At 30.9% G+C, this 14,224-nt stretch overlaps 1 protein-coding gene across 1 annotated transcript; it reads left to right on the plus strand.

Moving 5' to 3' along the window:
• The first annotated feature begins 4,186 nt into the window (after positions 1–4,186).
• On the plus strand, positions 4,187–11,655 carry LOC123692528 (ras-related protein Rab-3). Its single transcript, XM_045637287.1, has 6 exons — positions 4,187–4,735; positions 8,562–8,668; positions 8,946–9,063; positions 9,456–9,574; positions 10,091–10,262; positions 10,701–11,655. Exons 2-6 carry the CDS (start codon positions 8,562–8,564, stop codon positions 10,845–10,847), a joined length of 663 nt encoding a protein of 220 aa, XP_045493243.1. The 5' UTR covers positions 4,187–4,735; the 3' UTR covers positions 10,848–11,655.
• The last annotated feature ends 2,569 nt before the right edge of the window (positions 11,656–14,224 follow it).

A 14,224-nucleotide genomic window follows, 5' to 3' on the forward strand; every position in this document is an offset into this window, starting at 1 on the left:
CCATACGATTTTCTTTCCTGTACATTATTTTTATACGTGGACGTTCGTGGTGAATGTGAAATGTTTTAAGGTTGTAATATAATGTAAGAAGGTATTATTTTCAGTAGAAATAAGACACGATAATTTAACGATAACCTACGACATCTGTAAAAATACGAAAATCATAAGTAGGAGTGTGATTTAAAATAATATTCCAATCTTCAATATTAGTGTATTGTTTGGGTTAATATTGGACTAGCGTTAACCCCGGCTTCGCATGGGTTAAACTGGCATAAAATTTAATATAATATGATATGGCTATGATACTTCTGAACAATGTCACCTTTGATTGTGAAATAACTTTTAGGATTGGATAAGAATTTGATCGAAAATTAAATATTTTTAAAAGCTTTACGTCTCTATTAGCTTCTTGAAATACTATGTAAGTGTGAAATAAGTGTTTTGTGTATTTATCACAATTTTCATGAAATTTATTGTATATTTTCAGGTGAATTCGAAAATGTTTGAGATTTAAGATTAGAACACGAGTGATACCGTAGGCAATAGCAAGTATAGATTACGGGTTACCAAAATTAAATGATCCGAAAATTAATATTAATCTTATACTTATTCGAACTTATTCGACAGTCTCTTTGTAAAACGTTCTGTGGTATATTCATTGCCATAATACCAGCAAAGCGTTGATCTAGCTTAGTAGAATCATGTTTTTTTTAACAGATCTAAGAAAACTTTAAAGTCCGGTATAAAAGCTAAGCTCTTTCTCCAATAAAATTGTATATCCTTTGAAGACAGAAATAATTTCCGCAGGAACTCATCGTTCTATAATGTTGAACCTTTTGTTTGCATTTGAATACTAGTGCCTTACAGTATTTATACACGAAGTATATAGAGTTTTGACTACTAAGTACCACTATTAAACATTATTTGTCTATATTTTGGCTTTAAATTCAATATATAAAATATTATAATATTGTAAAGTAAATAAGAATTGGTGAATTTACGGCATAAAGAAACAAACTATCTTTTGTGATATTTTGATTGCTGCTAACTTTTTTTACGAAGAATATTGTCACTTTTGTAAAGAAGATTTTTGGGTTAAGATTTAGATAAGATAAAAATATTGGAGGAATTTATATTTCATACAGAAAAACAGAGAAAGAGAAATATAAAGAGTGGTTTTTCAAATATTCCACTAAAGAAAATTACAAATATAGCTTACTAGCTTTCCGCTCGCGGCTTCCTTCGCCTTTTCGAAGAAAAACCCACATAGTTCCCGTTTCCGGGGGATTTCCGAGATAAAACCTATCCTATGTGTTAGTCCAAGTTACCTTAACGTGTGCTAAATTTAATTTTAACCGGTTCAGTAGTATTTGCGTGAAAGAGTAACAAACATGATGGATGTATGTATACATACATATACATTCATTCTCACAAACTTTCGCATTTGTAAGTAGGATTATTTTATTTTCTATTAACTTATTCATAGTCAAATCATTTAAATACCTATATTTGATTTCTCCTTAGTTTTTGTATACAGTCGGTTTGTGTTTTACTTTGAACCTCTTAAGCGTAAATTGAATGCGGAATATTTAAAATCCTGATTAAAAGTGTATCCGAGTCTTAAAGTATTAAGACGTCGTAGCTACAGCCAAATTATTGTTTGAATAAGTAATAATACCTACCAAATATCTACAGAAAACACGAAACATTTCAACTAATAATAACTTTGACTGTTCATTTCAAAATAAACATATGAAATGCTGTAAAAACATTTCAACAAGTCGAATCTTATAATAAGTTTGGGCTTATAAATGTTCACGTCATCATAACTTTGTTAATATCTTGCGCCACTTCAGACGTAAAGGCGTCTTCTAACTTCGCATTTACGTCAGTAGATACCCTATGCATGTTGTGACAAATTATTTGCGTACTTCTGAAAGTTTTTGTCTGTAAAAACATTTCAACAAGTCGAATCTTATAATAAGTTTGGGCTTATAAATGTTCACGTCATCATAACTTTGTTAATATCTTGCGCCACTTCAGACGTAAAGGCGTCTTCTAACTTCGCATTTACGTCAGTAGATACCCTATGCGTGTTGTGACAAATTATTTGCGTACTTCTGAAAGTTTTTACGTAAGCTAATTCTAATTTTTCAGCTGCATTTTTCATTGAGAAAACGTTGTGAACGTCAAGCGGTTGATGGTATGATTTATTTCTATAACATTTTTCCTAACATATTTATATTTTTAGTTATAAAATTGATGCAATAAAAATGCACTTATGCATGACCTTACCTGTGATAGCATTTCTGGAGCACATGTGTCTCCGTAGCAATATTGACTGGCGTTATCAAGATGTTTCTATTAAGACGTATTGCTCCACCATTGCTAAAACACCTTTAAAATTTTGAGGGTAAAATAAATTCATATTTTTATATAAATGTATAAATATAACCAAAAATATTCGATATTATATGTTGTCTATGCTATAATGATGAACCTTTTAATCACGTTTTTATTTTATTTGTGAATGTTAATATTGAAATAATCTCGTTCTCATTAAAAATTACCTTCTTTATTCGACTCTTTGTCTCCGTAGACTGAGCCATTTAATATTTAATCTTGCATAGAGAAACTCGATCTTAGCGTTTATTTGATTTATCTCCCGTTTCGTATCTATTGTTATACGAGGATTTATTTATTTTATTCAAACATAATATTATAGTGTGAATATTTTATTAAATCTTATTTCGGAGAGATTCTATTTAAAATTTGAAGTTTTACTTTTAATATTATTTGTTTCATATAAATGTATACTTAAAATAATTGCCAAGACCAGCTGAGACCTTCAGGAATACAAGTAATTCTTGACTTTCACAATGATAATATTTTGGATGCTGAAAAAAATCCCACGGGCTTATTGTGACAATTATGTACAGTGTACAGGATTTTTCTTCATGAAACTCCATTATAAGTTTGTCGCGTAAAATAGCACATTCTCTATTCTACGTAGTTTATATTAGCGCCATCTATAATCAATTACTAGCAAATACAACGTGCAAGCTTAGTCCCTATGCTAATAAATGCTACGTATAAACAAAGATGGCTCTGACGAAATTAATTAAATATTAATAAAGATACAAATTGGAAGTTTAAAAAAATAACTTTCATTTGAACCTGCTTCACTTATTCATAGTTAGTTAAGGTAAAAATAGGCTACAAATAAATCCTAAATGGTAGGTAGAGTCCCAAGTCAACCCATCAAAAAAATGTTGTGTGGTTTTATGAAACCACGGTAAAAGTGAAACTTTTTTTCACACTATAGACATTTAACCAAAAAATTATCGTATTTGTACGATAATTATCGTACGTATCGTGCGTCACGCGACATGCTACACAGACCAAAAAGTTTGAGACGATGTAATAAAAGTTTCACTTTAAAAATTATGAATTAAAGGTCGTTTTAGGTAAGGAGGATAAAATAATATGTGGTAGTGGATATGTTCATGTTGAGTATCCTGTCTTCTGGAAGCCTTCTATACGTCACTCGATAAAACGAATTAAAAAGGTGAATATTCTCTACCTATTTTATTTTTTGCTTTGAACTAGCTAGATTTAATTAAATATAATACTTTATACAGAGTTATGATAAACTTATTTCCTACTATTTACTCTATTAGAAAATAATTCTCTACATTTTGGTACTAAAATGGTATGTATGGTTTGGTGTAAAAATTATGAAATTGAAAGAAAAATGTAACTCAAACCGCGCTCATTTGTAAAGCGAGATTTTTACAAGTATATAAAATACGTGTAATTGGAAGAGATCCGTTAAAAAATAGGTCAAGATGAGGTCAAAGCCGAGGTATGTCTCCTTCACAATATAGCCCTTATGTGTAGATTTGTATTTCAACATTACAATTTTATTTTTCTACATTTGAAACGCACAAAATCATTCGAAATTTACAGAATTCTAACCCTATGATGAAAAATTTCGTGTCGTATGATTTCTTAATAAAATGCTCTCTATTTTATTAAGAAATCATACGACAACTAATTACACGAATTGGCTCTTAGTTATCCTATCAAAACAATGTGTGTTTAACAAAAGAAAAGCTACTTTAAAAAATGTCTCATTTGACTATAAGCAAACAATAGAGACACCAAAAAGAATAGAGTATTCATTTCTATTGGATTACAAAGTAAAATCCAGTGGCTAGTGGTAAAAATGCTTGTATGAAAATTGGACGATAAGAAAAGCCTGCGCGCGCATTTCCGCCATGTTGAAATTCTATCCCACTCCCATGGCACAGTAAGAAGTAAGCAGGACGTAGGTAACAGCTGTTTTGTGCAACTAATTTTGTGAAGGGTTCACCAAAATTAAACAATCAACTAGGTAAAGAATTTGTTCGATTCTGAATCCTGAACGTTTAATACAGCGTGAGCACGTACGTGTCCTCAAGTGAGTTACGAAATAAAATTCGAAAATTATCGATTTTACACACTCAAGTTTGCTTAGTGGTACTGTTTGATATTGTGTTTGTTTTATCCTTAAAGCGACTACTTTGTACATATTTATGAGCTTCTGTTAAAAAAAAAGAATCGATAACAGTTGGTATTTGCTTTCATTACGTGAATGTAAGGATAGAGACGACTAAATACGACTACTGTGACATCACTGTAAGGCTCATACATAGCTGCTTTACTTCGTTTCTCCAGTGGGAATATTTGAAAGGTAAGTAGATTACTTGTAAATTTTAAAATATTTGTCTATCTTATTATATACAACAATGAGACCGTTTTGAAAATATGTATGTACATAATGCTAAAATAATAGTTATTGCCAGCGGCATAAATATTATTTACGATGTTATATCCGTACAAGGCGTGAATAGGTTGATAACTCGACTTGTATGAATTTTTTTTTAATTGAAAATTGGCATCTGGATGACTTGCTTTATATGGTGAATAAATGACTAAGTCGACAGGTCCGCTTTTAAAGCACACACCCTACTTGTGAATTTTTGAACAACTCTCTACTAATGAGTAATAATATGACATCTGAAGATATCAAAAATTTATTTGATGAATAATTGAATAACTGAATATGTAAAGTTAAGCCTGCCATTTATTTAATGAAACTAACAAAATAACTCGAGATATTTAATTAATCACGCTACCCATATTTGCGTGTTCAGTAGTACAAATCGAGTTGTCAACTTATTACCGCATCAGTAGAGCGATATATTATCTGACAAGTAAACCTATTAGTGCAGTCATTTTAGGAAGTTCACCTCAGAATTCGAGATACCCAGCTGTACGTCTATATATACTTGTATATTAACACCCTAAAAGTTGTCTCAAAACCTACATATGGTAGGGTGTAAGTGTGTATTAAATTTCAAGGTCACAAAAATCGTTTTTTTGGAAATATCTCATTTCCTATGGGTTTTTTGCTATTTGTATTTATTTTCAATATTGTAGAATAGAAAATTCTCTACAAATTTTGTTCGAAAATTTTTTTTATACGATGAACCGTTTTCGAGTTAGAGGGCGGAGAGCGCGCGGTCACAGCATCATTTCAGATCAACCGGAACTATCAATGATTATAAATATTTGTCAATTTTTCTTAACTATTATATTATATTTTATCATGTTTTTCCTAACTTATCCACTTTTTATTCAGTATTAATTTATTTAACACTTACCTGCCCTTGTACCTAATTGCAGAATTGTTAATGAAAATATAGGAATTTATACAGGGTTACCGGGAAAGTCGTACAGAATATTGAAGGAGGTCATTTCTGATCGAATTGGTCCCATAATATGGTATATGAAACCTAACCGTTATGGAGATATTGAATTTTAAAGATATATCATAAAAATCTTTTTCTTTTGGCTTTTCTATCACTTTTTTTGGATTGGAGCTACTAGGGCCCGGTTTATTTATGTTTTCAATTAGAAGACATGCCAATTAATAAAAATGACCAACAAAAACTGAACCTTTTACTAACAGCTTCATAAAACTGCTCGACAACAGTTGAAATTAAAGGATTTCCACTAATTGTTTATAATTTTGAAGTCCTTTTATAAAAAAAAATGTATGGCACTTATCCTGCAAGTAATTTTATAAACTTTTACGTTTTTTTAGCTATTAAAAAAGGTATAACACTTGCTATTAAATAGGCCAAACATTGACAAAATAACAGTTAAGTAAGCCAAGACGAGTCAAAATTTGGATGGGATTAAAATGGGACCAATTCGATCAGAAATGATCTGAATAATAACGTCCTTCAATATTCTGTACGACTTTCCCGGTAACCCTGTATTTGAATTTTAACCTAATTAATATTAATAACTTCTTACATGATGAAAAAAAAACAAATTACGAATTAATCTTTTTATTAAGAAATATCGTTTATTTTTATTGAAAGTAAAAAATGGAATAAAGGGTACAAAAACTACAATTTATAATTTTAATTATCTTCTTCCTCTTCATCGTCATCTTCTGGCTGCTGGTAAATTTCAAACTGGTCTTCATTATCGTCTTCAACGACATTTGCCTCAAGTTCTTCCATGATTTTATTCCATGATATTATCTTCTTCTTCTTCATCGTCATCTTCTGGCTGCTGGTAAATTTCAAACTGGTCTTCATTATCGTCTTCAACGACATTTGCCTCAAGTTCTTCCATGATTTCGGAGTCAAAGGTTCCATCTTGGTTAATGTCGCTCTGATATGGTAGAGCATTGAGACAACCTTGCCCATTACATTGGCCACAAGCTAAAGAGCATTGCAAGCCTGCATCCGCATCGCGAACCACAACCACTCTTGCAGTTGCAGAAAATTGCATTTTCGACCGGAGGCACCGGTTGACCTGAAATGATGCTGTGACCGCGCGCTCTCCGCCCTCTATCTCAAAAACGGTTCACCGTATAAAAAAATTTTTCAAACAAAATTTGTAGAGAATTTTCTATTCTACAATATTGATAATAAATACGAATAGCAAAAAACCCATAGGAAATGAGATATTTCCGAAGAAAGCGCGATACAACCGATTTTTGCGACGGTGAATACATTGACAAGTCGTCGGTGAACGACTTGATATGTCTGTTTTTGTTATGATAAAAATCAAAATAATTAAATTCTATGTAATAATCTGAAACGTCGATTCTTATAAAATATAATGCAATGAAAAAAAACAAAAATACAAAAAAAATGGATTTACCAATAAAAAAGTAAACTTCAAAAGGCTGCCCTGTAAAGTATGCATTTTCGACTTGTCAACCTATTCACGCCATGTACGGATATAATACGTGGAACGTAATTCCACAGGAATTCAGGAAGCTTAAAATCTACCCGCCTACGCTTAACCTTCATCTTATTGCTTAGTTTGATTGCACAGGCGCACTTAAGTTTTAGATAAACATCTGTTACAAAATTATAAGAAGCACGGATTAATTAAACTTTCGCTAACATTCTAAAAGGGTATTTGAGAATCAACGACACACTGATAAAAGGGGTTGGGTATCAGATAAAAGTAGGTCAAATCATGATAACATTTGCGCAACGAATAAAATATTTAGCAGATAGAAGCTGGCGCATTCAAAATTGTGGAGATGATTCGCCGACGTGGCGCCTTTCAATTCTGTTTCATATTAACATTCACATAACATGAATAACATGAAATCAGCAGCAATCTGTATTTAATATAGTTGTACACCCACATTCACCACATCCTTACGATGTTTTGATGTTTATTTTTTTCGTATGAATCCAGACAACAAATGGGTCACGCTCACACTGGGGTATTTACCACACCCTCTAAGAAGATTGAAGTAAAGTAATGACTACATTTTTCTTTTAATGAATAAGGATTTTATTATTCTACGATAACTTCACCCATTAGAACATCAGTTTAAAAAACATCTATTTTATCTTAAATACGGTGTCCTTCTATGGTAGAAGGATAAAAAATGAATCCTACTAAAAACTACCTACCTATTCTTCTTATTTTTTTCTATTCTTTATAAATTGATAACTACCTACCTTTTTCAAATTAGAATCCAAAATTTACAATTCTTAATAAGTCATCATAGAAGGAAAAAGCAAATTGGACTACTTTCCATAAATATTAGATAACTGCTAAAGAACAATCGAAGGAATTCTTGTAATATTTGCAGAATTCGTCTGACTTCATAAATGTTATGAACGATAATGATATTGAGGGATATGACAAAACATTTTGTTATCGACGAATATTTAGATGTAGCTATTAAAATACAAAATTTGTACAAAGCAAAATGTTCTTTATCTCATGTACGCATATCTATTTGTTGAAGAGCATAAAACACTCAATATGTGGTCTGTATAACAACTACGTAAGGTTGTAAATGTTCATGTCATTTCCATTCATTTTGAACACAGCGGTTGTCGTGCCTGTTGATAATGAGTTTCCAGTAATACACGACTGAAGTGACTGTTAATTAACGTTTGGAAATGAACAAGTTTCTGTAATGAAGCGACGAGTGACGTTTTTCTAATAGAGTATTAATCTCGTAGATGGCTGGCGGAGGCGACCCCAAATGGCCGAAGGAGGCGGCGGACCAAAACTTCGATTACATGTTCAAGTTGCTCATCATTGGAAACAGTTCTGTTGGAAAGACTAGGTATTTTATACAAATTATACATTCTATTACTATTCTTCATTTGGACACACTACGTAAATATTTTAAATTTGAACATATTTAATTTTCTGACTGATGAAATTATGAAAAACTTAAAGAACACAAGTCCTGTACATTTTCATCTAAATGTTCGATAAAAATAAGGAATTTTTATACAAGTATATGAAGTCAATTTCCATACAATGGTCATAAATATAAAAAAAGAAACTCACGATGATGCTTTATAATTTATATGCTATTAAAATTTATTTATTTTCAGTTTTCTGTTTCGCTATGCGGATGACTCTTTCACTTCAGCATTCGTGTCTACTGTAGGCATTGACTTCAAGGTCAAAACTGTCTTCCGCCACGACAAACGTGTAAAACTCCAGATATGGGTGCGTTAACCTAGTTTTTGTTATGTTTAAGTACTACTAGTAACTAACTTAACCTATTAACCGTTTTAATTGCTTGAAAACTCTACACATTCTTAGAATACCGAGACAAAAGCTTAGCTACTCAATTTAGACTATCGTCTAATCGTATTGACGTACGCTTTAAATTTTTATGTCTGTATAGTTTAGTATACGAGTTCATAATTTATAGTTTTTTTATGAACAGAAGGCCCTCCTCTTTTTTATTTAAATCGTCATAATCAATGAAACAAAAAGATTTAATAAACTTAATTTATTAATTTACTGATTTGTTGAAAACATTTCACGCTATATCTAAAATACATTAAATACAAACTTCCATCACTATTGATATATTTATTGACCTTATATTACAGGACACGGCGGGCCAGGAACGTTACCGCACAATCACGACGGCATACTACCGTGGAGCGATGGGCTTCATCCTCATGTATGATATCACCAACGAAGAGAGTTTCAACAGTGTTCAAGACTGGTATGAACCTATATTTTTTGTTGCAGTTTTCGACAAAAAAAATTGTTTTGGACTTTCACAAATTTAAGAATATGATTTTCACATAGTACGTTAAAGCCGTTCATCTGAGAATTATGAATCTATAAACTAAGTATTTAAATTATTATCTATTTATTACTATTAACTAATATACTTACTAAAAAATCATAATGGTTTGTTTTCCCAATGCGCATTATAATTCTAAATGGTATGGTAGTAAAAACTTTAAATCCTTATCTTATCTCTTCCTTTCTGCTTCTGTCTTACAATACAGTTAACCATGCGGAAAGGCCTACATACTTTAGATTTTCCATTATGTTAATTTATTAATAGGATCTCTATTTTATTGTATACGAAGCATCATGATATTTAATCTCCTGCTTAAATAAATAGATGCGTGTGTTTTTTTTTCAGTTTGATCTCAATTGTCCAATTTTTAATCAGAAAATTTAACCAGTATAATGTATTAAGTAGAAGCTAAATTCATAACATTTTCAGGGTCACGCAGATCGAAACCTATTCGTGGGATAACGCTCAAGTGATTCTGGTGGGAAACAAGTGTGACATGGAAGAGGAACGCGTGATCAGCCAGGAGCGCGGTCGGCAGCTCGCTGAACAACTGGGTGTTCAGTTCTTCGAGACCAGTGCTAAGGAGAACATTAATGTTAAGGTAAGGGTTCTAATAAATATGTATCTAATAAAATAAAATAAAGTGAAACTACTTTGGAAAGATTCGAAAATACCAAAATCGTTGCCTACTACCATGTACAACGTATTGCCATGACGTGACTTTGAAATTTTACCCTCAACGTGTTTAAAGTTTCACTTTAAAAAAAATCTTTATTGACATTATTTTTATATCTTATAGTAATTATGTCTGAATTCTAAACTAAATATAGAGCTTTCCGAAATGACAATGATGTGAAATCAGGATTGTATTATCAAAATTGTTTAAAAAAGGCGAATAGCCCAGGATATAAGCTTATTGGTGTTGATATTTTACCATAAGACCTAAGCATTCATTTGCCATTTTAAGATTCACATATTGCCCTGACAATATACACAAGCATTGCATGCATTCAAATTTTATCAAAATGATTGTTTTCAGGCTGTATTCGAGAAACTAGTGGACATCATTTGCGACAAGATGTCAGAAAGTCTCGATTCGGAGCCAGCCATGGTCGCCGGTGGAGCTCGCGGGCAGAAGCTCACAGAGCAGCCGCAAGGAAACAGCAACCCTAACTGCAACTGTTAATGACATAAAAAAAATTATTCCTGCCTTGAAAATACTGGAATTGACTCAGAGTATCATTTCTATTTCTCTTTAAATTCAATAATTGAAACAATCCGCTGTAACGTCACAGAAATGTAGAGATTTTATTCATTTTTTTATCCAGTATCTTCAAGGTTTATTTTTATAAAACTATTTCTTTTTTATCCGTAGTTCCTAGTAATGAGTAATTCTACGTGATGAACTATTCTTTGATAATAAATTAATTTAAATCTTGCGTACTTTACGTGATTCGCGTTTAAAATGAATGTGTCGAGGAGAAAGCATAGTTTGTTAAAGGTTGAGTAACAATAATGGAAAAATATGTATTAGCTTAGGTGTTAAGTAGCCTCTATATATTTCGAGCTGGAGTAGGGATCTGACTCTTCTGTAGTTGTTAATATATTATCTTTTATGATAACTGTATTCGAAGTTTTCAATGTAACGAAAGTTTGCGCAAGCTGTTAAATATATTAACCGCAATTATTGCTTTTGGTGTTTGCGTTTAGTTAAAATTGGTTAATGAATGAGGTTTACAACGAGATAAATGTAAGCTAATGACGAATACTGTATTGATTTTGCGCAAAGAGAGAATCATATGTGCATGTGCAATAGGCGAGGAAGACTTGTGGAAATCGGACCAAAGTCAAATTCATTTGCTTTTTCACTATGTAATAGGCTTTTTAAAGGCGCAAAATATTTTTAGAAATAATTTATAATCTATGTGTGCATTTAAATGGACTAAAGCTATGCATTCCATTATTTTATTTGCTTTATAAATAAATTAATTTCTTTATAAATTCATCGACATATTGCCTAAAAACGTTTTGCATTTTGAAAGAAAAAAGGCAAGTCATCATTCCCAAGTCCCTAGTTCATGTTTCATATAATAACTATGTGGTGTAAATATGTTCTCAGTGTATAAAAATGTAATTGTATAGTATTATATCTACGTACTAAATATGTTTGTATTCTTGTTACCTGTGCTATGTAAAGCTCTGTGAAGTAATATACCTAGGCTTTATTGGAACGCAGTCGTATTATCATATAATGTGACGTAAGTATGACTTCTAAACCGCTAATTACTTACATCTCACAATTTCGGGTGTATTTTAATGTGTTTTAAGCACACTTATTATTACTATTATTAGACTTATCTGTAGAAGACATAGACAATACAATATATATCAAATTCTGTTAAATCTCTGCACATAAATTTTAGTGTAACGTTTAAGTGTAATATTAGTTCAACATCGTATTTCATACGTATTTAATTTTAGGATACTTTTGTGTTTAGATCAATGCTTTTAGAATGTAATATAACATAGATGTTTGTACCTTTCCACACCTGTTGTTCATGTCAAAACTTTATTTCTAAAAAAATATTACTATTATCGGCTCTACGACTTTATTTATTTATATTTATATTTACAAGTACAGATTATAAGTGACAGACTACTGAAGTGTAAAGTATGTCAATTTTTATGTATTCAATTTATTTGTAACGAATGGAACATTTTTACTGTAGCATGAAAATGATTGGAAGCTTTTCTGATCTTATAACCAACTAAAGAGACAAACAAGACAAAAACATACAGGACAAAGTTAATGATCAAAAAGTACAAGGTAACATTTCAAAATAATGACATAGAAGTCCGAAAGGCCCGAAGTCCGAAAGATATATTATATTAACGTTACCTACTGAAAGTTTATAAGCATAAAAAATTGCCCAGAAAATATTATATTTTAACAGTTAAACCTGAAATGTTCCAAAATATAGAACAAAATATAATAAGTATTTATATGACAATTGAAGCTGTATTTGAATTTGTTCGTAGAAGATAGTTTGAATTATACTTATATTAAATATTATTTTAACCTTAATTAGTGGACAATTACTAGGATTGGAATTTGGAAAGTTGTTAATTGGAAAGTGTTGTATGGATTCGTAGTGTGTGATTCTATGAGGGGTATATTGGCATATCGTAGTGGAGAATTTAGGAAAGGTCCTTGAAAACTTATGTTATTTACGTAGAGAGGTTATACTTTATTGGTTATTTCTTTTAGGTATTTACTATTTGTATGCAACTAAATTGTCTAATCGAGTACCTATAAAACTTGTCATTGGATTCAAAGTGTATGCTATAATAGATTGTTTTTAATTCTTCACGAATACTGTCTTACAAAATGTTTGGTAATACATTTAAAACTAATCTGTCTCATCTACAAGCAGAGATTGCTACTCGTACTTAATTATTATAAATGTTACATAATATTAATAGTCATATTCTTTGTTTAAGTGTATAATTTTAAAAAGCTTTGGAATGGGAAGCATCAAAAAAATTAATCAATTAGATGTATAAAATAAATAAATGTTATTATATTTGTTGTGCGTTAATAAAGGAATTATTTAAAAGATACCTACACATGTGTAAAAGGTTTATGAATAATAAACGTATACAAACTGCGTTTTATTTTCCTTTTATTCTCATATATGATTTAGTTTCGTTTTAATCACTGAATGAAAAAACTCAATTAAATTTTATAAACACCTTATGCACAAAAGATTGTTTCAGGAAAAGAAAGTATTATTTTTATAGAAGTTTACCTACCAATTACATTTTAAAAATATTCCAATGATATTGCATAGAATAAAATATTTAAATGAAATATCTAGATACTTATTATTATTATCAACAGTATTAAGAACCACCGCCTAGCCAACCCATACGCACTTTATTGATCGTTAATTTTATATCAAAAACAACTAACATGTTTTAAAGGACAAATTTTACTCATAAATTAGTGATCTTGATGTGAATATCATTTATTTTGATAAATATTCATGCTTCGTTCAAAGGACATGTCAACAGCTTTAGATAAAAAAAAATATTTTTTTCATATCTAATAAATAATTAGAGAACAAACAGCACAACATACTTTTATGTTGATACTAGCTTTCTGCCCGCGGCTGCGCCCGCGTTTTCAAAGGAAAACCCGCGGTTCTCGTTCTCTTGGGATTTCCCGGATAAAACCTATCCTATCATCCTATGTGTTAATCCAAGTTAGCCTCTATATGTGTGCTAAATTTCATTGTAATCGGTTCTGTAGTATTTGCGTGAAAGAACACATACATATCTACACATATGCATCTTTCCTCACAAACTTTCGCATTTATAATATTAGAAGGATAGGATTATTGTTTTTAATATTAAATCTACTATGAAGTCATAAAATTCTTCGAACCCGTCGACACCCTTCACAAAAAAACATATATGTACACGAAACATAATATACACAAAGTCAGAAACTTTAAATATTTATAATATCTTTGTTTTTTGATTGGCTCTATTGCTTGCAGT

This window comes from Colias croceus, chromosome 6, assembly GCF_905220415.1.
Source record: "Colias croceus chromosome 6, ilColCroc2.1".
In the NCBI taxonomy this organism is placed as follows: domain Eukaryota; kingdom Metazoa; phylum Arthropoda; class Insecta; order Lepidoptera; family Pieridae; genus Colias; species Colias croceus.